The sequence below is a fragment of the Ictalurus punctatus genome, chromosome 22 (assembly GCF_001660625.3).
Source record: "Ictalurus punctatus breed USDA103 chromosome 22, Coco_2.0, whole genome shotgun sequence".
In the NCBI taxonomy this organism is placed as follows: domain Eukaryota; kingdom Metazoa; phylum Chordata; class Actinopteri; order Siluriformes; family Ictaluridae; genus Ictalurus; species Ictalurus punctatus.
The window spans coordinates 2,121,137-2,148,949 of NC_030437.2; the positions used below are offsets into that span (position 1 = coordinate 2,121,137).

General features: G+C 39.5%; 2 protein-coding genes across 8 annotated transcripts in view; both read left to right on the forward strand.

Annotated features, from left to right (window-relative positions):
• LOC108255571 (BOLA class I histocompatibility antigen, alpha chain BL3-7) overlaps positions 1 to 11,734 on the forward strand; it is a 64,596-nt gene extending 52,862 nt beyond the window's left edge. For 2 of the 5 annotated variants that reach the window (XM_053674437.1, XM_017451634.3), the window contains exons 3-6: positions 4,464 to 4,739; positions 6,426 to 6,722; positions 6,816 to 6,984; positions 7,182 to 11,734. In XM_053674437.1, coding sequence (XP_053530412.1) covers positions 4,464 to 4,739; positions 6,426 to 6,722; positions 6,816 to 6,984; positions 7,182 to 7,305 — 866 coding nt within the window. In that variant the 3' untranslated portion in view covers positions 7,306 to 11,734. The remainder of the gene's footprint in view (positions 1 to 4,463; positions 4,740 to 6,425; positions 6,723 to 6,815; positions 6,985 to 7,181) is intronic. The other 3 variants (XM_017451635.3, XM_047149667.2, XM_017451636.3) reach the window with 3 other exon arrangements.
• Positions 11,735 to 14,953: 3,219 nt separating this feature from the next.
• On the forward strand, positions 14,954 to 19,761 carry si:ch211-214j8.12 (uncharacterized). Of its 3 annotated transcripts, none has more exons than XM_047149653.2 (6): positions 14,954 to 15,094; positions 15,192 to 15,249; positions 16,283 to 16,541; positions 17,420 to 17,586; positions 17,752 to 18,785; positions 18,907 to 19,761. In XM_047149653.2, exons 3-6 carry the CDS (start codon positions 16,307 to 16,309, stop codon positions 19,271 to 19,273), a joined length of 1,803 nt encoding a protein of 600 aa, XP_047005609.1. In that variant the 5' UTR covers positions 14,954 to 15,094; positions 15,192 to 15,249; positions 16,283 to 16,306; the 3' UTR covers positions 19,274 to 19,761. The 3 variants fall into 3 exon arrangements, with proteins under 3 accessions (XP_047005609.1, XP_047005608.1, XP_053530560.1); XM_047149652.2 differs by having other exon boundaries at positions 14,955 to 15,094; positions 15,166 to 15,249; XM_053674585.1 differs by lacking the exons at positions 14,954 to 15,094; positions 15,192 to 15,249 and adding an exon at positions 15,571 to 15,719.
• Positions 19,762 to 27,813: the final 8,052 nt, after the last annotated feature.

Here is a 27,813-nt window from a genome sequence, read left to right on the forward strand (position 1 = left end):
ACAATGCAGCTGCCTCAAACAAACATAATATAGGAGCGTCTTTCAGGTGCTTCGCCAAATTCCAGGTGTTTCCTCGCTTTGTTTGAAATGAACGATAGTATCGGTTGCACACCGGAAACTGATGCTACCTTTCCTCTCAACGAGCTTTCCTGTCTCTCCCTCTCAACGAGTCAGGACGGAGATAAAATTGTTATCGTCTTCTGTAGTTTTTCCCGTGTGCTTGTAGGCGTTTTTCTTCTTCTTTACCACTTGTGGACTGTCTAAAACACTTGCGCGTATTTGCTGCCCCCTTCAGTTCCGGAAGAATTGCAACCTCTGTACCTTCATAACCAACGGTACATGCGCAACTGCAGAAAAACAAGTACCGAAGTCTCGGTTCTCGTGACATCCCTACATCAAACTAATATTTGATCACAGTGAACATTTTAGTCAGTTATTGTGCTTCCTTTCTATTGTGCACCGTTTGATTGAGGCGCAGACGTGGACTGGCGCTCGTTCAGTGAAGTTTAATGGAGACTCGCTCGCTGTCAGGACGAGCCCTTATGGAAATACTGGTGTGAATTTCTAACATTTACAGATAAGGATATGAAGGTAAAAATGTCATTTGTGCACTGAAGAAAGCATGCCTGGAACACATTAAACAGCACACGTATCTGTCGTAGCGTCTGACACGACGAGCCACGTTAATACATTTACCAGTTTGTTTGGAGCGCTTAATATAAAACATTCTCATGTTTTGGACGACCTGGATCCTGCACTTTTCCCATAGCAGCAGCTCACTCTGTGACCTCCGCTGTTTTTCAGATGGGTTTTACTCACAGAAATGCGTTTTTCACCGTTGTGAAGAGATTTCACTGATTGGGGGGGAGGGTATCCACAGTGACGTCACTGACCCGACTAATCCATAATGACATTCATTGTCAATTATTTTAATTATTGATTGTTTCAGCCCTAATTTTATCGATTAGTTGTTGCAGCTCTAGTATGTTTCTAGGCGTTAAAGGGTCATGAAACCTCCCTCTTTCAGCTCAAGTTTACCTCTCAATGTTTTTGAATGTTTTTGAATCCTGCGATGGATTGGCACCCTGGACAGTACCCCACCTTGTGCCCGATGCTCCCTGGGATAGACTCCAGGTTCCCTTTGACCCTGAAAAGCAGTAAGCGGTAGAAGATGGATGGAATTCATAGAGGTGCCAATAATTGTTGCACACCTATATTTAACAAAGATTTTCTTTTTTTTTTTTTTGGATAAACCTGTGTTCTGTTTGCAATTGTTTGATATCCATGAGAGCAGAGTATTTTTGTGAATTTTTTTGAACAAAAGATCAACAGGTTAAACAATAAAGACAATTTTTCACTGCTCATAATTAGCAAGGGTGCCAATATTAGTGGAGGGCGCTGTAGTTTGTAATACAGCTCGTCACATTTCCTTTTTGAACGTTACGGATATGAGCTTTAATGGGTGTGGATGGTTTTGCAAAGAAGGTAGAGGGCGTGGGTGTGGCAGGGAAAGGCAGGAGAGGAAGAGGAGGTGAGCCTTCACAACACTCAAAAAAAAAAAGATTGATAGTGACAAAGTTTGCAGATGAGGCAGAGGACTTCTCTCCTCCTGAATCGCGAGAGCTTAATGCAGACACAATAGATAGCACAGTAGATAGCAGGTCCTAAGCCCTGTCTATTTGAATCATTATCCCCTGGCGTGACTATCGAGGAAAACATAACAAAACCGGAGACAGGGTGGATGAGAGAAGTGTTGGAATGGTAGCTAGCTAATAGGCTCAAGATTTTCACCAATAAAAAGGCGAAGGCTTGTCCCTTCAACACGGACTCTTGTTGTATAGTTTTGCACGTGACAGCCTGTGGAGCTATAAGCGGTTTAATTAGTTTAAAAGGCAAGTAAAACTGGCATGGTTTAAAATTAGACACATACCTGATATGAAAGGATGGAAAAGTCCTCAGGAAGCATCATTGTTTAGCTGCAAACTGCTTTCATGAGCAAGTCTGAAATCCATCTTTCTCCAATTCTCATAGCTCTCCTGAATAAGCACATTCGAACTCTTACACCACTGAAACAAACACCTGCGACCCATTTGAACCTCTCTTATCTACTACATCTGTAGGAAAGCACCACATGCTGTCATGAATAATTAATAGACAGCATCTTCTCACAGGATAAGAACATGCAGGCTCATGAATAATTCTGAGACAACGACACGTCATCAAAGTACTGTAATACAGTGGTTTTCAAAGTGGGGGGCGCCCGGGGGGCTTCAACAATTTAGTGTAAAAAAATTAATAAATGTATGTTTTCTCTTTCTCACTCTGTCAACCACACACACACAAAATCAATTCCTAATGTAATGTAAAGATGTAATTATTAATTTAAAAAAAGCGGGATATATTCAGAAGTCTGTATTTTTAATGTGTTTTAAAGACATCTTGCAAAAGGGGGGCCTCGGTCAAATGTTAATGCCATTTGGGGGGGGCCTTGCCCTGGAAAAGTTTGGGAACCCCTGCTGTAGTACATAGCCACGTCACTGTCTGTGACAGATTTTAAACCAGGAAGACGAATATAGCGGAAAAAAGCTCAAAATTATCCAGCTTTCTCCTACAATTAAAATTAACAGATGCGAAGATTGTCTTTTATGACAATCTTTGTGCGACACAAACACCTCTGTTAAAATCTCAGAAAATGTAGTTTAGTGTTTCATGATGCTTTAAATGGGATTCATCAAGTTTTGCTCATGTGTGAGGATGTGTATATTTCCGCACTCTCCTTGCGTAGGCAGGAGCGTAAGAAAAGTGTAATAGCAGATAAACTTCCCTTCCACGTATTGTTCATCATGTCAGTGTAACTGAGAGAATAATTACTGATTTCAGTGTCACAAGATGCAGACAGATGACACAGACTTGATGTAAAGTGAAGTTGTATAAAAGGTACAGTTAAAGATGGATTGGGATTATGCCTTGTTTAAAGATGTGTCTTATGTAGCATTGCAGAGGGAGGAACGTGTTCTTGGCACCGCTGGAGACTCTGTGCTGAGAGACGCATCAGTTGACCTCGTTTGCTCAGTGAAGCTTTAGATGATCTCTGTTCTAGCTCTGGGCATCTTTCACATGAATATTCTTATTGTTTGTATAAACAGATATTCTAGGTTATTGAATCACATGTTTAATCATCAAATGAACATGTATGAAGATCCTCTTTTCAGACATGGAGTACCAACAGAAGTGTTTACTGATGACCTGTAATTCAGCAATGCCAGTTTAATGAGATTCTCCAGAAATAACAGGAAATGACACTGGAGTGGGGCGACTCACCTGCTGAACTCCTAATAGGATGATGTCTTTGCTTTAAATGACCTGTTCTAGAAGATCTCCTTAAAATAAAGAAAGGTGTGGGGGTTCAGTGGCTGGTGAAACAGCTCTGTGTAATAAACCTGCTAAAGTAACACATTAATACAGTTTCCTTTCTGATATCATCTCATGATTTTATTGTGAATCCACAAACAAGCACAGAACAATACTGCTGTTAAAATAAAGTTTAGTCTCCTCAGTAGTATTCAGTGGTTCTGTAATATCCAGGAAACGACAGCAGATAATGATCTCTTCAGAGTGCATCGTGTCCCAAACTGCAGTCTATCATACTAAATATCTTCTCTTTACTCATTATTCTTAACGTTCCTGCAGCAGAAATAATCAGAATGTGTTTGGACTTTGCACACAGAGCTGTGAATCCATGCAGTGTAGAAGCTCACAAAGCAGGAGTTCTGAAATGTTCTTCACAAATAGCCTTCAGTAACATTGTTCTAGTAGAAACTGTTGGCTCGAATTTAGCCTATTACCCAAAAACCTTTAAAATTCAACTTAGAAGCCAATACTCACATCTACCTCTGAGACCAGTTGGAGATAGAAAAAACACACCAGCCGTGAGTGAGAAGAAGCAAGGGTCCAGCTTTATTGTTCCATTCCACCACACGAGATCCACACCGATGAGAATTCTCAGAAGTGATCCCAATATCCTGAGCTTAAGCTCCAGTATTTATACTGTATTTACACACTAGATAACCCATAGGTTTCCAGAAAAGGCCTATTTCACTTACCCATAGAATTGAAACCAGGGGTTTTACTTTACACATAAAATCAGAACCCAGACATTTCCAACAACCCAGGAAACAAAAACCCAGGGTTTCTAGTTACCTAGGTTGTCAAAAACCAGGTAACAGGTGTCAATGTCCGCCTAATCCCGCTTCTACGTGTCTAGGTGCCCGTTTTTCCTTCTTCTCCCTTATGTTTATTTTATGACATTTTTTATCCACAACAAAACCTCAACATGACAGAGGGGGAAAGGACGAGTAGAACACCAGTGTAACACTTTAATGGAGTGTAGAAGCAAAGGAAGCTCATCTGTGTGTGTGTGTGTGTGTGTGTGTGTGTGTGTGTGTGTGTGTGTGTGTGTGCAGGAATTCATATATTCCAGAGGATATACGGCTGTGAGCGTGATGATGACGGCACCACTAGAGGATACGATGAGTACGGTTATGATGGCGAAGATTTCATCAGTCTGGATCTGAAAACTGGAACCTGGACTGCAGCTAATGATAAAGCTGAGATCTTCATAAACGAGTGGGATCCTACTGGAGAGAAGGCTAAACACTGGAAGGACTTCCTGGAGAAAGACTGTATTGATCAGTTACAGAAGGTTCTGAATTATGGCAAAGAAACTCTGGAGAGGAAAGGTAAAGTGTGTGATCTGCTCTCACACACACACACACACACACACACACACACACTCTCTCTCTGATCGTGTACACGCTCCTTCATTACAGCACACACACAGTGATAGTGTACACACTCCAACACACTCCTTCATTACTGCGCACACACACACACACACACACACACACACACACACACAGATAGTGAACACACTCCAACATACTCCTTCATTACTGCACACACACACACACACACACACACACACACACACACACACACACACACACACAGATAGTGAAAACACTCCAACACACTCCTTTATTACTACACACACACACACACACACACACACACACACACACACACACACACACACACTGATAGTGAACACACTCCAACACACTCCTTCATTACTGCACACACACACTCTTTGTGTACACACTCCTTCATTACAACAAACACACACACTGATCATGTACACACTCCTTCATTACAACACACACACACACACAGATAGTGTACACACTCCAACACACTCCTTCATTACTGTGCGCACACACACTGATAGTGTACACACTCCTTCATTACAACATACACACTTCATTACAACACACACAGATAGTGCACTCTCTCTCTCTCTCTCTCTCTCTCTCTCTCTCTCTCTCTCTCTCTCTCTTAAAGTGTAGACACTAATAACACACTCCTTCAGTACAACAGGGGAGCAGTGGTGTCTCTCAGGATAAAACTCTCAGAAGGTTGGGGGTCCAAGCCCCAGAACAGTCCTGCAATCTCTGATCCAGGGGGCGCTGTATCATGTCCGAACCTGTGCTCTGACCCCAAATACCTAAACAAGCTGGGATATACGCAGAAAATAACTTCACTGTGCTGTTTATATGACTAATAAAGGTTTCTTCCTACACAGTAACTACATTCTCTATGGCATCAAAGCCGTGCTAAAGATCCGAGTGCGTTATTGACGCTCACGTAGAACTCGCGTACTCGTTTTAAACACAAGCTCTGACGCACGAGGAACAATCTGTATACACAAGCAACATCATCCCTCACACTCAGGAGCTGCTTCTTTTCTATTAACATCCCAAAAATGTAAACTGGGAGAACACTTCCTGTCTAATAACAACTGCTAAAGATTCCCTTATTTACATATATTATATTACATACTGCAGTATGTTGAAGGATCTCAATCTTAAACTATCAACTATTTATTTATTTATTTTATTTTTATAACTCTCACGAAGAGTGTGTGTGGACGAAGCCGTGTCTCTGGTGAAGAGTGTGTGTGGACGAAGCCGTGTCTCTGGTGAAGAGTGTGTGTGGACGAAGCCGTGTCTCTGGTGAAGAGTGTGTGTGGACGAAGCCGTGTCTCTGGTGAAGAGTGTGTGTGTGGATGAAGCCGTGTCTCTGGTGAAGAGTGTGTGTGTGGATGAAGCCGTGTCTCTGGTGAAGAGTGTGTGTGGATGAAGCCGCAACCACGCGAGTTCTCCCCTTTCCACACGTGTACATCTATTTTCCTCTCGCAGTTGTAATTTACCACACGTGAGCGTCAGTAATGCACTCGGATTTTTAGCACGGATTTGCCGCCATAACGCTCTGTCCCTGCAACACACACACACACTAGTGTTTTTTTTACACTATAGTGTGTGTGTGTGTGTGTGTGTGTTAATATTTCTGTCTCTGTGTGTCTGCAGTTCCTCCTACAGCGTCAGTGTTCCAGAAACACTCTTCTCCAGAGGTGGTGTGTCATGCTACAGGTTTCTTCCCCAAAACAGTGATGATCACCTGGCAGAAGGACGGGGAGGACGTGCATGAGGACGTGGATCTCAATGACACGTTACCCAACCAGGATGGAAGCTTCCAGAAGAGAAGCATTCTGACAGTCTCAGCTGAGGATCTGCAGAAACACACCTACACCTGCGTGATTCAGCACAGCAGCTTGGAGAAGGAGATCGTGCTGCGTGAGGAAGATATTCGAATCCTGAATCCTGGTCAGAGAAACACTTTCCTATAAAACTACAGATTTACACTGAAAGATGATTTATTTCTGCAGCAGATAATAAAGACTCTGTTTGATTTATCAGATAGAAGAACAGGTGGAGGATCAGGTGGAGGATCAGGTGGAGCTCCGATTGGTATCATCGTTGGTGTAGTTGCGGCTCTCGTTGTTGTTGTTTTTGTTGGAATTGTGGTCTGGAAGAAGAAGAACTCTGGTGAGGAAAAAAAAACATTAAGTTCAAGAGAAAAAGTGAAGTTATTTCCCTGAAAGGTTTATTAAATGTACATATTTTCATATTATATTTAATATTTTTACAGTTGAATTAATAAAACCAGTATTGTCAGTGTTCTCACCTCACAGAATTTATATTTAGTAGAACTTTGCTTCTTTTCTGAAGATCAGTTACAGAACAGTTTCTTTATTAACTGTCTGTCTGTAATCTGTGTTTCAGACTCCAGACGCAGTCCAGACGTAGTCTTCACACGCGTTCCAGTCTCAGACAGTTAGCTACATCTGAAATGATGGGTTCCAGTACTGATGGTTCTGCATCTGGGGAGGCAGAGTCTGAGGTGTAAATACAGCTTCACTTCCCACTCTATCTGTTTATCAGAACTTACTGAGTTTAGAAATAGTAGGTGATTTTATTACTGGGTCTAAAATGACCAGCTATTATATTGTATAACTTGAAAAAATAATCTCCACTACATCAGTAGCAAATCTGCGATTATCTTCACCTCTACTGAGAAAAGAACAGAAGTGTAAGGACAGTGATGAGTTCATACATTTATACAATCATCAGCCTTTTAATTGGCAGGTATTGTAGGTTTGTAGGTATGCTCCACACGGACATGGCAGTGGTCTGGGTGTGGTTCTGTGTGTGGGTGCAGGTTTAGTCTTAGTCCTGTGTCAAATATCTTTTAATAGCTTTTATCTTATTTAGTCATATTATTATTATTATTATTATTATTATTATTATTATTATTATCATAATTAATTAATTGATTAATTAATTAATTAATTAATTAAAATTTCAGTTGAACATTTTGTTGATGAAAATAGAGATGTTTTGGTAAAGATTTTATTTTAGACCACATTTTAGTCTCGTCTTTTTTCGTCATCAGTATTGCATGCTGATATAGTCAGTTAGTGTTTAATGAACTGTCTTCTCGTCTACATGGTTGTAAAAAGGCTCTTTCACACTGCGCACTAAACGAAGTGAATCACAGATGAACGATGCTTTCACACCGAACACGAAACTATTAATTGTCTTCAGCTAATTCATGTCTGCACGATAGGTGGCGCTGACCAAGAATGCATTTTACACCTGCATTTTACAACCCTGAGACCCCTGAGAATCACTTAAATGTTGGCGCAGAGCACCACAACACAAACTGTTAAGAAGAAAGTTTTCTTGTGTTTTTGAACAGCACCATCGAGCTGTTTTAGTCTGAATGAAATAATCTGAAATATAATAAATAACGCAGCAGTGGAACAAAACCTGAGTTTAATGTCCAAGACCACCACAGTTTTATTTTTGTGGTTTAAAAAAAATCGACACACTGGTTGAAAAAAATGTAGTGTCACTTTGTCACGCCGTGAATGAACCGCGCCCGGTGTGAATAGCTCCATAGGGATCAACTGTTTCGATACAAGATCATCATCGCATCAGACATTCACACCGCTTAATCACGCTCAGTGTGAAAGGCCCTTAAGAACAATAAACATAAGAAAATTCACAGTATAATAAAAAAAGAGGTAATATAAGTAGTGGAAAGTGACAAGTAATGATAGTTATGTTTTGCATTTATTTTACAAATAGTCAAAACACAATATTTCAGAAAGGCTTATAAAGTCTGTTATAAAAGATAAAGAACCAATTATAATGTAGCAGTTCAAAAGATAACACTATAAAGTGTGTAACTGCTGTATTCGCACTGCCATGTCCGTGTCTAGTCAAGTCCATGGCCGAGAGTGACATCACAGTACATTTAAAGTGCTGCATTTTACATTATAAAATTTAGTGCCGCAACAATTAGGCTAGCGGTGGTGTAGAGATGCAAGTGGATGAATGTTTTTTTTTTTTTCTCCTCCCAAAAACATTCCAGTGGATGAATTAAGATAAAGTGCCTCTAGGTGTGCAGGATGAGTGTGCCGTGTCATAGAGGTCCAATTTGGACATTTTGACTTAGGGGTGTACTCACTTTTGTTACCAGCAGTTTAGACATTAATGGCTGTGTGTTGAGTATTTTGAGGGGACAGCAAATTTACACTGTTACACAAGCTGTACACTCACTACTTTACATTGTAGCAATCATTTCTTCAGTGTCGTCACATGAAAAGATATAATCAAATATTTACACAAATGTGAGGGGTGTACTCAACTTTTGTGAGATACTGTAAGTGTGTAGGATGCGTTTGGGTGAGTTAATTAACCTGCTAGTTAAGCGCTTCAGTTTCCCGTGTTAGTGTTCATTCACTGTTCTTCAGTTCACACAGCGGCTCAATCGCCGACATGATTTATTCATTAGCATCTTGAGTGTCCGCTTTTTTTTATTAAAAAATTAATTAAAATCGGTGCTAGTGTTTGCTACACATCTTAAATTCTTTAAAAAAAAAAAAAAGTTTTGAATGTACATTTTTATCTTCGAAGTCCGGAACTTGCTTTAACAGAACTAGAGCAGACGAGAGGACAGAAGCTACAGGAATGGTTAAGTGTATCAGGAATCTTCCTCTCACGCAGAGTGCCGTGTGCAGTTCAGTGTTTCTCAAATAAAACACTTAAACTGCATTTACATCCGTCTCTACTCGCTGAACATGACATGGTAACATTCATTCTTGTGTAAACAAACACACGTGTAAACACAATGGGTGATTATCGAGGTCAGCAAAAAGTATTGAGGTCACGTCAATGTGTCACACAATAAGTCAATAACGTAGTTCTCGTGACAGGCCTACTGACAAATAAAACTTTCAAAAACCTTCATTAACTGTAAAAATGAGTTTCGTTCTTTTCTCAGTTCAGGGAAACACACATGCTACAGATGTAATAGTGGAGATTAGAAATTAATGCAAAATGCAGACTTTTTTTTTTTATTATTATTCTCACAGTTGTGTGAGTGATGTAATGATATTGCAATGTTCTGCTCCACTGAGTTTATTGCTGTAGGAGCTACTACTATCGGTGTGGGTGGTACAAGTACAAATGGATCAGGTACAGCAGTTTACTAATATTTGTGGAACAAATAATTTATTGTGTTATGACTATTTAAAATGTGAAAAGAGTTAAATGATGTGAAGCTAAATTGTTTACTTTTATTAATGAATGTGTCAATTTATATGTGAAATTTACATTTGATGTATTACTTATTACATGTTAGATACAGTGCCCTACACTAATATTGGCACCCTTGGTCAAGAAGGCTGTGAAAAATTGTGCCAAATGAAAACCAGAATGCCTCTGCCAGAAATCTTAAAGTGGGCCGTGGCTGGATCTTCCATCAGGACATTGATCCAAAACATACATCAAAATCAACACAAAAATGGTTTAATGACCACAAAATCAAGGTCCTGCCATGACCATCCCAGTCTCCTGACCTGAACCCCATAGAAAACCTGTGGAGTGAACTGAATAGGAAAGTCCACCAGCGTGGAGGAACGCTCTCAGATCCTTCACCGTGTATTCCATGTATTCTCAGGCATTATAGGAGAAGGCTTAGAGCTGTTATCTTGGCAAAGGGAGTAACACAAAGTATTGACTCAAAGGGTGAAAATAATTGTTGCACATGTATTTAACATGAGAGCAAAGTATTCTTGTGAATTTTGTTGAGTGCAAAAGTTTTAATACTGTCAGAGACCTGTAACCCTCTCAATGGTAAGCGCTATCTGCCCTCTTCCACATACATGAGCTAACAGATGCCCATGAATGGCCAGTGATGCTGTGACTGGCAGGTGAGAGGTTTGCCCCTCCCAGCCTGACAGCACAGACAGTGTTTGCTTCAAGTTTGATTCTTAACTCCACTTGAACCTGTTCAACCTTTTAAATAAGAATTAAAAACACTTTATTTAAAAAAAAAAAAACTTTACAGTGATGGTCTGAGATCAATGAAACTTTTGCACTCAACTGGACATTATCTGTTAAGATTAAAGGGGTCTTATGATGCTTTTAAAAGTTCATTGTTTAGTTTATTGGTTGTAAGAGAATAAGTTACCATGCTTTAATCTTCAGAAAACACATTTCACATACTGTACATTTATTCCTGTTTCTCCAAAGCCCCTCCTTCCGAAAAGCCCAGAGTGCTCTGATTGGCCAAAAACCTCAAGTATGTGTTGGAAATATAACGCCCCTTACCATAATCACGAGCTTCTGCTTCAACACTTCTAAAGCAATTACAAACACAGTTAATAATTTCGTCAGTTTTACTGTATCAGTTCGAGCCCGAGTCAGATTCTGAAAATGTGGATGATCGAGCAGATCAATCAGAACCAACTCTACAAGCACGACTTCAGCAGGACGTTTCACAGCGGCAAGTTTTTATTTTGTAACTCTCTTAACTTTCAGATACGACGTTAACGATTTAATTTGTCTTCTTCACTGTAGTATCTTTATGTCCGGAAGTGACTAAATAAAATGAATTAAATATTAATAAATGACTGCATCATGCCGATATTTCAAACTGTGACAGACGTTTGTGGAAGTAATACCTGGACTTGGATGGAGGTGTTTTATGCAGGTCTGGAGCAGTGCTCTCTGTTAGATAGAATAAATCCCTTTGTGGGAGACTACTTTTGTGGGAGCTTTGTAACTTTGCAGATCTTTTACATGCACAAACAGATTATTCACTAAAGGAAAACATTCAAAAGCGTCATATGACCCCTTTAAAACAAACTTTAAGAAATTGTTCATTGTAATAAACTACCTCTTTTTTTATTATATGAAATGGTATAAATTTGTACTACTTGCACTTTTCACTGACTCTTTCATTAAAAAAAATTATACCAAAGAAAGTGTTTTTTTACTTTTATTAAATCAGTATTTTTTATATTTATATATATATATATATATATATATATATATATATATAAGTTAGTTAGTTATTTATTAACTATAGTATATTTTATGTTATTCTAATGCAGCAACCACAACATAACCATGTCTGCTCAGCAGAACAGCTCAATTACATTCCCTACTGGAAAGAAAACCACAATAGAAAACCTCATAGAATTTGTAATGGTTATAATGGGAATTTTATTGGTTTTAATGGAAACTGTAATGGTCCCTGTGGATCACTACTGGTAATTTGTTGCCTTCTATTGGTGGCATGTTGCATCTAATGGATACCATTTAAGGACCGATATTGGCAATGGTTTTAATGGTTAACAGCTGATGGATTGTAATGGTATTTGTAGTGGAAACAATTAGAATTTCTGTGATGGTTTCTGTTGTTTTTTCTTTTTTCAGCAGGGTTTTTTTTCTTTCAGTTTAATTTGGAGTTCCTTTCAAAACAGTTACTTCACTAGACAAGTATGTAGGAAATCATACAAAACTGGAAGCATGCGTTTGTTCTGCATTCGTTTTCTTCACACTCGTATTCCCTGCAAGTCCTGCTTCCTGCACCACTGTGATTGGTTACGAAGAGCCCCGCCCACTTTCTGATCTTTTCCCAAATTATAAGGTGGGTCTTCAAAGAAGCTACATGGATTTAATCATTATAAAAGTGAATTAAAAGTCTGCAGGATTATATCGTAATAGTGATTATAATTTAATATGGTCATATAAATAAATTAAAAACAATAAATTGTTTTGTAAATTGTTTATATATTTATATATATATATATATATAATGTATGTATATGTGTGTGTGTATGTATATATGTATATATATATATATATATATATATATATATATATATATATATATACTGTGTATATATATATATATATATATATATATATATATATACTGTGTATATATATATATATATATATATATATATATATATATATATATATATATATATATATATATATATATATATATATATATATACTGTGTATATATATATATATATATATACTGTGTATATATATATATATATATATATATATATATATATATATATATATATATATACTGTGTATATATATATATATATATATATATATATACTGTGTATATATATATATACTGTGTATATATATATATACTGTGTATATATATATATATATATATATATATACTGTGTATATATATATATATATACTGTGTATATATATATATATATATATATATATATATATATATATATATATATATATATATATATATATATATATATATATATATATATATATATATATACTGTGTATATATATATATATATATATATATATATATATATATATATATATATATATATATATATATATATATATATATATATACTGTGTGTATATATATATATACTGTGTATATATATATATATATATATATATATATATATACTGTGTATATATATATATATATACTGTGTATATACTGTGTATATATATATATATATATACTGTGTATATATATATATATATATATATATATATATATATATATATATATATATATATATATATATATATATATATATACTGTGTATATATATATATACTGTGTATATATATATATACTGTGTATATATATATATACTGTGTATATATATATATATATATATATATATATATATATATATATATATATATATATACTGTGTATATATACTGTATATGTATATTAATGTATTACAAGTAGAACATGCAAAATATGATGGTTTAGCTTTACATGGAGAATTAAATGGTTAATATTTTATTATACGGGTCTGTTGCCTCCTGATATATCAGTGTTGAGTAAACCAAATAGTTACGCTTTTTAAAGGCAAATATAATGAATGTTTTACATTTACATTCATATCATTTCTTAGATGCCCTTATCCTGAGTGACTTCTAAAAGTGTTTTAGTTTCTATCAACCCTGACCCCAGTCTGAAAAGCCTGCTGGGAAGGTTAGTGTCATAAGAAGTCATAGATTTTCCATCCATCCATTTTCCATACCGCTTATCCTAGACAGGGCACAATCTTTCTTTCTCTCTCTCTCTCTCTCTCTCTCTCTCACTCACACACACACACACACACACACACACACACACACACACACACACACACACACACACACACACACACACACACACACACACACACACACACACACACACACACACACACACACACACACACACACACACACACACACACACACACTACAGACAATTTAGAAATGCCAATCAGCTTACAATGTATGTCTTTGGACTGGGGGAGGAAACCGGAGTACCCGGAGGAAACCCGCAAGACACGGGGAGAACATGCAAACTCCATGCACACAGGACGGAAGGCAAATGTGCCAATCACTAAACCACCGTGCCCCGTCAAAGATCTTATTTTAATATATTTTTCAATGACAAGTGCTAACTGAAGTATTTCATGAAGAGGTAGGTGTTTAGCTGTAGTTTGAAGACTCAGCTGTTCGGCCATCTAGGGCATAAACAATATTTAAAGAATGTTGGCTGTGTTTGTACTTAGAACTAAATTATTTAATGACCCTGCTGAAAAAGAAAAAAAAACCCTATAGAAACCATTACAGAAATTCTAATGATTTAATGTTTATAATGGGAATTGTATTGGTTTTAAATGGAAACTATAATGGTCCTTGTGGGTCTCTACTGGTAATGTGTTGGGTTATATTGGGGGAATGTTTATGTCTAGTGGAAACCAATACAAACCATTAAATCCTAATCGAATATGGCCAAAAACACACCGCATTTGTTAATGGTTTTAATGTTATTTGTGGTGGAAACCATTAGAACTTCTGTAATGGTTTCCTTTTTTTCAGCAGGGGAATTAATTAGTACCATCATCATACCTATGGTACATCCATACACAATAAACAGTAGACTTGTGTAGTCCTGTAGTGTGTGTCCTTGTGTGTTGTTATATTATATAATATAGATTTATGACAATAACTGTAATAATTTGAGGACACGATGAAAGAACTGTTTACTGAAAGTGCTTCATTAAAACGTGTAAAGTTTCTGCGTGTTTAATTTGAGTTTAGTCATTTAGTGATTGGACACGGTGAGATGAGATGATTGGAGGATAAGAATTAAGGATCAGCCAATCATTGCACAGGAGGCGGGTTTTTCGGAATACGGGTAGGACGGGAATTGAGGTGTGTTTATTCAGACAGTCTGGGTTCTCAAAGTCCTTCCTGTATTTCATGAGAGCAGAGAGGGAGTGAAGTCTTCCGGAAGTTACATTTCAGCAGTAAGACTCGTCTAAAAGCGGTTTATTAACGTTTTAACTGGATTAAGTACAAAAGTCGCTCCTGTTTACAGATACAGTGTCTCATTTCACCCTGAAGGAATCCTCATAAATCCCACCTCTCCTCTGGAACACTGATGAAGACTGAACACACAGCGGTGAGATTCTCATTTCACTCCATTTGTGTTTATTATTTGCATGGGTTTAACCACGCATTCTCTGGGGGGGTCGTGTCCCCCCCAATGTTGAGGAAATACCCACCCCCACCCCCCCCACCCCGCCAATATACAGTACAAAATATTTTCTATATGTCCCCCTATAATGAACCCTGCCAACGGATCTGTCTTTTCTTCATCTATTCTATTATTTATGGCGATTCCTTTTTAATATATTTCCGTTTGTTAAGGAAAATAGGTGTTTGCCCCCCCCCCCCCCCCCCCCCAGTTGTACACTTGGTTTCGCCCATACTCAACACATTTCTGTAAGAAATGGAGACAGCAGCCAAGTGTAGAAAAGTGCAGCAGAACATACGAGCTTTTATTCAGACAGTCAGTAACTAGATCCCTAAACAGTAGGTGACCTTAGCTTAGTGTAGAAGGCATCATAACATGGCATGGTTTGTTCTTAAGTACGTCAATTAACTTTTGATATTTGCACACCCACGAAGTAGGCTAGGCTAACGTCAGTTCCGGTTTTTCAGCATTAACGTACTGGAATAAAGTTATTGTGATGTTGGACGTTCGATATTCCCTTCAAATGCTATTGAAGTTAGAAACGTGTTTAACAACGTCGTATGTAACTTTAGAGACGGTCCCTTAATTTCCGCATTTCTGTGAATATCGAAATCCGACGTCACACTAACTTTATTCCAGACATTAACGTTACATTCACTTGAACATCCTCCAGCCGAGTTCATTGTGAACCCTCACATTTTGACAGACTGTTATAAATGTGAGTGAAAGTGAGGAAAGTTGCACAGCATTTCGTTTAACTAAGTGGATCCCCCCAATGTCCATACCATGGTTATTCTCCACACTTGACTGGTCTACCGCCCGTATTCTCCACACTTTACTGGTCTACCACCCGTATCCGCCACACTTTACTGGTTTAATGGTTTTACTGTTTTAGTGTACACTTTAGTGATTTAGTGCCCTTACCCTGTGTGTTAGTAACTTCCCCTCGCTGTTTCAGAGTCCTCAGGGTGAGAAGTGAGCGATGCCTCTGTTTCGTCAGGCCGAGGTCAGACAGGAGAGGGAGAGAGAGGGGACGAAGAGGAAGAGTCATCAGTATGAGTGTGATGAGGAAGACGAGGACGAGCCTTCATCGCTGAGGCGTCTGTGTGTCTTCAGCCTGGCGGAGAACATGAAGGACGTATGGACGCAGGACTACGCCAACAACTACATGGATCAATACTTCTTCCGATACGTCATGGGGCCCTTCAGCCTCCTGCGTACGTACCTCTGTGTGTGTGTGTGCGTGTGTGTGTGTGTGTGTGTGTGTGTGTGTGTGTGTGTGTGTGTGTGTGTGTGTGTTATGCCGTAATGCAGCTTCTACCACAGCGTTGTGAAATCAGTCGGTTTGTTAGTGAACGGTCTCCTGCAAGTGTGTTACGTTTACATTTACGCCATTTGGCAGACGCCCTTATCCAGAGCGACTTACAGAAGTGCTCCTAGGTCATGATCAACAAATACTTCCTGATGCTACCAGTTCACAAGGTCCTGGACTAAGAGTACCATCAGTCTAAAGTGCTAATTTAAGAACTTTAGGATCAGGTAGGTCTTTAGACGTAGTCTGAAGACCACCAGTGACCCAGCTGTTCGGATGTCTAGGGGAAGTTCATTCCACCACCTGTAGGTGCCAGAACACAACAAATAAGATGCATGTCTTCCTTGTACCCTGAGAGATGGTGGGACCAGTCGAGCGGTGCTAGAGGATCAGAGGGAGCGTGGTGCAGTGCAGGGTGTGAGAAGTGCTTGGAGGTAAGTGGGTGCTGGTTCGTTTTTGGCTTTGTAGGCAATCATCAGTGTTTTAAATCTGATGTGGGGAAGCTACAGGAAGGCAGCGGAGGGAGCGTCGCAATGGGGTGGTGGTGTGGGAGAACTTGAGAAGGTTGAAAACAAGCCTGGATCAGTTTCATGGCGGAGGTTTAATGGCGCTCAGAGTCAGACCTGCCAGGAGCGAGAGGCAGTAGTCCAGTCTCGGGGACTGAACGAGCACCTGAGTGGACTGTGTAGATAGAAATGGACGTCCAATCCTTCTGATGTTGAAAAGGAGAAATTCAACAGTGTAATGGTTTCCCCACAGCTTTGTTGTTGTTGTTGTTTACAGCAGGAGATCTGATCGAGGAGCTGCTGTGTGTTCTGTCTCAGAGGAAGCTGCTGTCTCGTGCAGCTCTGCATCTCCTCCTGCTGCCACAACTACACACACTCTCACTGTCACAGTCCGGTAACCTCGTCACCGCCAACCTGTGCAGCCTGATTACTGTGCGCTGTCAGGTAACACACACACACACACACACACACACACACACACACACTCTCGTAACCAAATTCCTGACAGTCATGTTTGCAGAATACAGACTGTATTTGTATAATGTTGTCATACATATCTGCAGAATCACTTTGTCCTCTGATGTCTCTCCGTCTCCGTCCTGTCCTCAGTTTCTGAAGTGTTTAGATCTGAGTGGAGCGCAGAACGTCTCCTCTGCCACTCTGTGTTCTCTCCTCAGCGACCTGTCCTGCCTTCACTCTCTCTCTCTGGCTGGAACGCTATGCGACCGTGCCGCGATTGCTACGGTGGCCCGGCGGTGCTCGCTTCTTCAGCACCTGGATGTTTCCCGCTGCCTCCACCTACCCCCGGCTGCCCTGTTGCCCCTGGCGCTGCAAGGACCTAAACGTCTCGCCAGCTTGCTGGCCCTGGACATCGGTTTAGGAGAGCATGAGGATGACGGACCGGCTTCGGCTGCCTTCCTCCTGCTCGGCGTGTCCGGTCTGCAGCGGCTGGCGATCGAGGGTCTCGGACACGCTTGTGCGATCATCCAGAATCGGGATTTCGCTGTGACGGATGGGTTTACCGCCCGAGAGGGCGTGCCGTGTCTTGGGGAATTATGGGATGCAAGAGTTCAGGAAAAAGAAGTGAGGGAGGATGAGGAGGATAGATTCACTTTGGAGGAGAAAATGGACAGATCCTTGAGTTTGGATGAAGGCAGAAGAACAGACGCACCAAGGGGACGTTTTAAATTACGCCTCCGAGAGGTACATGGACTGACCCTCGACAGTCTGGATGCTGTCAGCAACGTCTGCCCTGATGTTCACTCTGTATCGCTAAACTGCCATGATGATGATGATGATGATGATGAAGGTTCCTCCCAGAGTATATGTTTGACTCGGGGCTTGACTCGGTGGTCAGGTCAACTGCACTTCCTCTCTCTGCAGTTCTCCGGCCCGCTCTCAGAACTGGTTCCTCCTCTGCAGGTTTCCGGGTCTTGTCTCCTCTCCCTCACACTGGAGGGCCTCCAAGCCGACGGAAACCTGCCTCTCATTGCACTCCTGCGTGCCTGCCCTAAACTCGCCTCTCTCACACTCCACATCGACCCTCCACGTTCCAACCAGGAAGAGGATAACGATGATGATGATGAAGACGTAGAAGACTGGGATTTACCGTGTCTTCCACACCTCCGCACTTTAACACTAATGTAAGCAGAAACAAAATGTGTATCACTACAGCCAGCATTTTATTCATTTTGTCTGTATTCTGATCCTCTATACGTACGTCGATGTGTATTAACTGACCGTTTTTGTTCACCCTGTTTCCAGGTTTTCCTTGGAGGAGAGCCGGCTGAAGCCTGTGCTGTGCTGGACTTCCCTGAAGGGGGTGCTGTGGTCCTTGCTGAGAGGCTCCGTGCAGCTCCACACGCTGTCTCTGATCGCCACTCCTTGTCGCCTGGATCCGGTGTTCAGACTGGTCCTGGATCGCCATGCCGAACCGCTGCGGCGTCTCAGACGTGTCAGCCTGCAGCGCTCTGACGTCACCATGGAAACGGCAACGCGGCTCGTGGACTCCTGCCGTCGCTTGATCAGTCTGGATGTGAGCAGCTGCTGGTCTCTGACTCGGAGCAATGTCACTAAATTACAGAGCCGAGCCAGGAGGAGGCGCCGTCAACTCCACATCACATGGACATGAGGCGGAGAGGAAGTGCATTATTTTTATATTTATATATATATATATATATATATATATATATATATATATATATATATATATATATATATATATATGATCAAGGTTTACCAGTGAAGTCAGGATTCTTTTTAAATCGTTCTCTTTGTTTAATGGTTTGAGCTGTCTGTCTTTTTAAAGATACCAGACACTACTATTTTATTCATGAAGTATAACACTGTTCTGTCTTCTCAGATTCAGTGTGTGTAAATGTTTACAGTTGGCCATGCTGTCATATCTGTGCACTTTTACTTTAATATATCATGAATTGATAAGATTTTCATTTTACAATTGGCCTTGCACTTGCTTCTTTGACATTTTTTTTCTTTTTTGTCACGACGGACTGGTACATTCTTTGTCTACTCTGCATGTGTTATTATAATGCTGCAGTTTTGTTGTTCCTTTCTTCCTTTTTTATTTTCCGTTACAAGAAATAAATGAAAAGACTCTGATTTAGACTGCTTTGTTTCAAATTCATAGTTTTTTATTTATTAGTCAAGTTAATCTCTTCCATGTAGCGTTTTCCACTGGAGTTCACACAAGGCCACTGTGGCAGCTTTCCAGGCCGGAAGATTCCCTGATATCGAGCTGATATCACACAAGAAAATCAGAGTAAAGTTCAATATCAGAATCACACATAAGTCAGATACGTTTCTGTTTTCAGCAAACTCCACCCACTGTCTGAGGTAGGACGTACCGATTTCACAGTAACGCGTCATGGTGCACAGTGCAGTGGTCTTACACGACTCCAGCTGGGTCGACTGGGACATCAATGAGTCCAGCTGCAAAATCCTTTTTTATCCACCACAGATGCAGTCGCAGTAGTCCTGAAAGAGACTGAAAAGGCAACCAGAGCAACAGCAGCAAGCATCTACCATAGCGTGATCTCGTGTCGCAGTAGTTTTAGTAAATTAGCATTTATTTTTTAAAAGCATTTTTATATTTCTATATTTATTTAGACATTTGTGTATTTATTTAGATATATTTCTATATTTGAGAAGCTGCTTTTAAAGGTGCTCGATAAAATAAAGTTGATTATTATTTATATATATATATATATATATATTTTTTTTTTTTTTTAATGAAAATTATTATTTATATCTTTATATCTATATTTGTGTGTGTGTGTGTTTTCAGTGTGGTATTAAACTACTGGTTCCAGGAGGGATCTGCAAAACATGTGTAAATAGATTAGGATGGAAAAGATTATTCCTTATTTGACATTTTTCATGTAATTACCTGTTGTTGATATGATTACATAAACACATCCATCACTGTTACAGAACTCAATACTGTTCCAATACAATCCACACAATCTAGTTATTACTGCATGCCTACGCTCATAGTAATGAGGTCTACTGTATCCTCTCACCTAGACTTTGTCCTGAACTCCCTCCATAAACCACTCATGCCTAAGGATGTCCTCGAAGGTTGGACTCATTTCAGGGTTGACCTCCAGGCACCACATCATCAGATCGACGCAGTTTGTGTGTGCAGCGATGAGACAGAGGTTGAGATAGAAAAACAATCGAAACAATTCAAATTAGTTCTGTTTAAAGTCATTCGGCTATGCGTGTTTTACAGCTTCATTATACATGTGAAGTTTCTGCATCGACTCACCTCGAGACATGTCAGGACATCTGTTCAGGTACGCAAAATAAAGGTCCTCGTTTGTATTAAAGGGGTATACTCCACTGTGCAAGTAATACAGCATGACACCCAGACCCCAGATGGTAGCAGGAACGCCCATATACCCGTCGTCAATCAGAACCTCAGGCGGTACCAAAACATCAGGGCCTGATTGTAGAGGAGAGACAGAGCATCATGTCACAAAAACATGAACAACACTATTCTCCATTGCATACTATCCAATATCTATTATAAAATTACTGAAAAACTTTTCGTAGGGGTGTCCATCAGCAAGTCTCCATAGCCAAAATTTCTCAGTCACGAGTGGTGCAGTGACGAGACACCTGAACCACCTGCAGCATGATGTCTCGAGTCTGTGCTTCAGACAGATGACCGTTGTGAAGCTCAGCAAATTCACTGAGGTCCATAAAGGGGCTGGGCCATTCCAGGACCATGATGATGTGATCGGGCTTTTCAAACCAGTCCAACAGCTCCACCACACTGGTACAGCGAGGTAGCTCGGACATCATCTTCATCAGCACCACCTCCACAGGCAGCTCGCATGTCTCTCCGGGCAAAAATCAGAAAAGACATGGTTATCAGGGGTTTGGTGTGAATACATGTCAATGTACTTCTATTCAGCCCCTGGTCTATAAAGTGCTTGTTATTTGGATCTAACTGCTTCTCTCAGAAGTAAAATACGTTTACTTACAATGCTCATGAATCCGACTGTGCTGTCCTTCTCCATATATTTGATAGCAACCTGTTCACATACACAAAACATAAAGAGTAGGTTCTAAAAGCCATCATTGCATGGAAATGATAACTGCCTCTACAAAACTGGAACCTGCCCCAATGTAACCCCATTTCTAAGAGACCACAGAGAAAATGTTCAGTGGAAAGATCACCAAATATACTCCAGGAAAAAAACGAGTTACTGTTTTTTCACTCCTACATATCTCAGGGAACGATCACAGAAACATACAGTTTGTTTATGGGGGTGGGGGAGAGCATTTACCTTTTTCCCATCTTCATTCCGGACACTGCTGAAGGATCCGTTCCCCAGCTGCTCTCCCATGGTGTGACTCAAACACAGCTGTTAAACAGACAATAATTAAATTCAAGTACATTTATGATGTGTACAAATGATAAAGTCTCTACTGAGAAGTTTTTGTACACATGGTGGATGCTAACATACCTGCGTCAGTCACATCAGGAGACAGGACAGCGGGGATCTCGCCAGTCATGGGGCAACGTTCTGAGTCCTGACTCTCTAAATTATCATCTGCTCATTTAATGTTGCACAGCTGCCTAAGCTCCATCATCCACTCAGGTTCTTCTCCCTGCTTTTCATGCACTTTACAAGAGAGCTACAAGACAGACAAGGAAAATAAATTGGTTATGAAGATAATACTTTGCATTTAATACCTGGTAAGCATTTCATAATCTTATTTATCGTTCATAAAAGGTCCTTTTGAAGCTGCTGGGGAACTTGATGGCTGCCATCGTGATGGTCTCGCAGTAATCAAATCAGTTAGAGGATCCTCGAGGCTGCAGTCATTCTTCGCTTTCAAGAGGAATCATTTCAGCTGAAGAAGGTAAGTAATTTAGTTGAGTAATTTCAGTCTACAATATTGTTTGATGTTTAAAATGTCCATCCATCCATCCATCTTCTATACCGCTTATCCTTTTCAGGGTCACAGGGACCCTGGAGCCTATCCCAGGGAGCATCGGGGACAAGGCGGGGTACACCCTGGACAGGGTGCCAGTCCATCGCAGGGCACAATCACATACACACTCACACACCCATTCATACACTACGGACACTTTAGACACGCCAATCAGCCTACCATGCATGTCTTTGGACTGGGGGAGGAAACCGGAGTACCCGGAGGAAACCCCTGCAGCACGGGGAGAACATGCACACTCCGCACACACAAAGCCACGGGAATCGAATCCCCGACCCTGGAGGTGTGAGGCGAACGTGCTATGATGAAAATGTTTATATATATATATATATATATATATATATATATATATATATATATATATATATATATATATATATATATATATATCTTTATAATAGTGTGTGTGATGGCAACGAGAACATAACATCAGCTAGCTAGCAGCTAGCTAGCATTTGGCAATGTCATGACAAATGCTGATTCTCACAGATCGACACTTTTTATTTTTTATAAAGTTTTATCTTTATTTTTATATTTTTTATTGCTCTACAACTAAGGCACGAACTCTTTGTTTATTTCTTCCCTTTCCTCTTTTACTACTTTTTATTTGACTTTTTGTTCCTGAATGATTGGTTAGAACTTTCTGGAACATGGAGCTAATACTAATTTAATATGTTCTGTCAGAAAACCCACACAGTTTGCTGTGGTCCCGTTATTAGATCATATTGTCCACTTGGCATGATAACAGACCCGTTGTTCGGCTCAACACTGTATTTCTTATAGCGTTTTTGCAATTCTTAGCCTTAGTCTAGCAACATACAGTTTTTTTGTCTCATTGAGTGATCCTCAAGGGATTTAATAATGTTTAAATGCGGCTGTATTTTACAGACAGCTATAAAGAGGGCAGGAGGAAAGCCAAAGAGGGCAGGACCTGGTCAGACCTCCAGTCAGATATGGAAGTGTCTGGGCAAAGACCACCAAGGTGTAAAACATATGGATATTTGTTCAGCACATTACTATTACTATTCCTTGATGCTTTGAGGGCATATTTAAAATTGTATTTTTCATGAAACATTGTAGAATTTGGCAATATAGTCAATATTTTATAAGTGTACATTTAGTTTTGATCAGTTAAATTTTTTATTAGGAGGAGTGTCTGGATTTGCCCCCCTGGAGGTCAGGCGCATTATTTGTTTGACTCAGAGTATGTGTGCCAAACCACCCAAACACCTTGTTCCACCTGCCCCCACTGTAAACTTCCCCACAGTCACCCCAAACACCACTTTCACCCCTGTTCCCACCACCCCTTTACCAGCAGCACCACCAGCAGCAGCACACGGCTCATTCACAGAGCTGCTGCAGAACTGGCAGCCGATGGAAGATATGCCATGTGAGTGTATTCTTCTGCTTTCTGATTGACTTTCTTTTGTAGGTATTAATTTTGTAGAACATTTTTCCTCACTTCCCTTAACACTGTTCTCTTGTAGAGCCCAGATTACAAGCAAAAACAAGCAAAAAAAATGTTTTTCTCTTATTGTTAACAATTGCTTGCACAATTACACAGCTACTGAAACCATTTCTTTTTTCTCAAAATGACACACAAAGCAAAGCATTCAACACCACGGTGATATGAGGGAACAGTTATGATCTTTGGTAGAGGAGGAAAACATGGAAAACACACAGGGCAGGGTAACTGCAGGAGTAGTGAGAAGCACTGACCCAGTTGACGGAGAAATACATGCTTATTAATTATTTATTTTTATATTATTTTAGATTATATGGTTTTTAAAAAATTGGTTTCAGGTAAACTGGTTGGCACGTAATGATGGGGCAGATGTTCGCGACTGCACCTGGTGCATATTGAAGAGGGTGATTGCCAACTCCCTGGCAAAGAACCTCAATTGGAGGGGAGTCAATGGAAAGACTTCACTGGCTGCTCTCCAACTCAGAGAGGTCATGATTAGTAAGTTTCTGTTTACATACAGAATTAGCTGTCTCTCTCAGATGATATGTAAGGGGTAATCCACGGCTAGGTGTGCATTAAACGATTTTAATGCATGATGTGGAGGCAAAGAACCACTAGTTCAAATTGTTTAATGCACACCTAGCCATGGATTACCCCGCCTATACCATGGTCTTTCCACAATTAATAACGTTAAAGCTGTCATTGGTTTTAGAAACGCAAACTTTGATTAGAAGTTTAAAATAACCGTTAATTTCCATTAGTTAGGTCATTAGATCTAGAATTTTGCCCGATATAAATCAGACACAGAGATACAGTAGTGTGATAAGATTTAGATTTAGAAATTATAATGGTGATCAAACCGACTGGAACTACCCATGCAATAAACAGTTATAATGCACACCTTCCAACCAATCAGAATCCAGTATTCACACTGACCATGGTATAAGCATAATTAATGCTTAAGATTCATAATGACCTTACGATATGTATTGCTTTATTCCAAAGCTGCAGTTCAAAGAAACCTCCTCATGGCTAATGCTGCTTAAATGGAGGTCGAGGGGACCATGAATAGGTGTCTCCAGCTGCCATCAGATCGAGAGTGTGGGCGCAAGAGAAGACTTTTGCAAAAGGAAGGTATTTTTACTGTTTTAACTGTGGTGTGTTTTTTGATTATTTTATTTTTTTTGCACTATTTGTTAAAATGTTCATATTATAGTCTATTGTTAATTGTTTGTAAAAGTCCTTGCTGTTTTTAAGTGGATGAATCTGTGTGTGTGTGTGTGTGTGTGTGTGTGTGTGTGTGTGTGTGTGTGTGTGTGTGTGTGTGTGTGTGTGTGTGTTGGTATCTGGGTGGGTATACAGTTGAGGTCGGAAGTTTACATACCTCTTGCACAATTTACAAAATCTTAATACTCTTAACAAAATGAGAGGGATCATAAAAATAACATGTTGTTGTTTATTTAGTACCACCCTTAATAAGCTATTTCACATAATAGATGTTTACATATAGTCCACAAGACAATAGCTGAATTATTTTTTTTTAAATACCCAGTTCAATAGCTTACATACCCTTGATTATGAATATTGTGTGTCGTTACCTGGGTGATCCACAACTGTGTTTATGTTTTGTGAGAGTTGTTCATGAGTTCCTTGTTTGTCCTGAGCAGTTAAACTGCCCACTGTTCTTCAGAAAAATCCTCCAGGTCCTACACATACTTTTCCAGCATCTTCTGCATATATGAACCCTTTCCAACAGTAACTATATGATGTTGAGATTCATCTTTTCACACCGAGGACGACTGAGGGACTCGTTCATGACTATTACATAAGGTGCAAATATTCACTGATGCTCAAGAAGGCAACACATTAATACATTAAGAGCCAGGGGGGTGTAAACTTTTAAACAGGACGATCGGTGTAAATTGTTATTAGTTTGTTTAAAGATCTTTTTTTTATTATTTAGTACTGCCCTTCAGAAGTTAAATAAGATACTTACCTGTCTCCCAGAAGACAAAATAAAAATTTACACCTGTAAATTTCATACACATACAGTATTGTCATTAACATGTCAGTAAAGTCTCTTGTGAGTATTAAAACATATGAAATGAAACTCAAAGGAAAACTCGTGAATAATTCCCTTTTTTGATTAATTCTACAATGCACTCGATAGTTTATGTGAACTGTCAATCATTTACATTCCATGTGTTTCTTTTCACTGCACCAGGTGATAGAGTCGTTATCGCTGTTTACTTCTTACATGCTGAAGCTCAGGTGGTAAAATACGCACTCTGAAATGTTTGCTACGTTAAAAACAGATCTCAAACCTACAAAAAACATCACCAGCTGATAATGTCAAGAATGATGTCCTGATTACATTGCCTTTAAATTGATGTTGGACAAAGGAGGAAGAGAGAGAGAGAGAGAGCGGTTGGGCATTTTGACTGCTGTGCAAAAGATTTCACAAAAGCAGGTGAGAACCATTAAACAACTATTACACAAACCAGGCGATTGTAGTTATTTAATTCTAAGTGGGCAATTAATTATTAATATATATATATATATAATTTTAAAAGAAACATGTAAGTTTACATGTGCGTTACCAGTGTTTACAATGTCTTTTACTTTTACATACATATTTGTAAATGTAGTATCAGTGAGGCACTAATGGAAACCTATTTACTGAATCCATTTTTTGCTTAATGTTTTTGTCACACAGATAAAACCATGATGTTCTTCACCAGTTCCCGGCTAGTGTACCTCACTGTGTTCATATTAGTGTGTCTGGCACTACCTAGTGATGCTGCCCTACGGGTGTTCCGCATGCAGGGCCAATCTCTGAAAGGTGATGCTTTGGGATATGCTCCTGACCCCTATGTGAAGGTGTTTGTCAGAAATGAAATGCGCAATACCTATGTGATCAAAGACACTTCTAACCCCGTGTGGAGCTCTAGCCTGTCCTTTAGTACAGCTAAAGTCAACGATCAGCTGAAGCTGCAGGTTTGGGACCAGGATGTTAAGAATCATGACCTTTTGGGAACGTGTTACGCTCAAGTGAGGAGTGGCACTTCCAACTTTAAGTGCCCTTTGAGTAAAGGAGGTACTCTGACTTATTCGACCCAGTTCAGCTGAAGACCTGAATCATCGATCTGATGTTTTCTGCAGTTCCTCACTGTATCTTTAATTGAAGTTTAACATGTTCACATAAATAAAACAGCATATTATCAACTTCTGTTGCTCACTTCTGTGTGTTTTATGCTTCTGCCAAATAATACCCTTGTCCTGAAATACACAAGACAAATGTCACCTATTCATCTTCTTTAAAATGGGACAGGGTCAAGCAGCGAGCAGCTTAGCATCAGTCACTGCTGAGAAATAAACTCAGGGTAAAGTTTCCCGTTAGTTAAAACTCTGACGCGCACTATGTCTGGGTAAAGGTTTAAAGCTTCATACTGTACAAACGTTTGTACAAAAACTCTGGCACAAATTTATAAAAAGTGCTGTAATTTCGACATGATAAAATTAAAATCTATAAAAATACACTATTTACTATAATATAAGGATGTGATGTTTAAGCATATGTGAATTGTTTGGGTACAAATCTCAAACTGTGGAGTACAGAGGAAAATAAAATGAAAAGAAAGCTGCCTTTGTCCCAGACATTGTTGAGGGCCCTGTATAATATTTGCTAACTGCCATAGACCTAAAGTTTTATTCAACAAAAT

Excerpts from the sequence above, each read along its gene's own strand:
- si:ch211-214j8.12 (XM_047149653.2), top strand. The coding sequence starts at position 16,307 with ATGCCTCTGTTTCGTCAGGCCGAGGTCAGACAGGAGAGGGAGAGAGAG. Across the intron at positions 16,542-17,419 it reads GGGGCCCTTCAGCCTCCTGC|CAGGAGATCTGATCGAGGAG; the intron begins GTACGTACCTCT and ends TGTTGTTTACAG. Across the intron at positions 17,587-17,751 it reads TGATTACTGTGCGCTGTCAG|TTTCTGAAGTGTTTAGATCT; the intron begins GTAACACACACA and ends TCCTGTCCTCAG.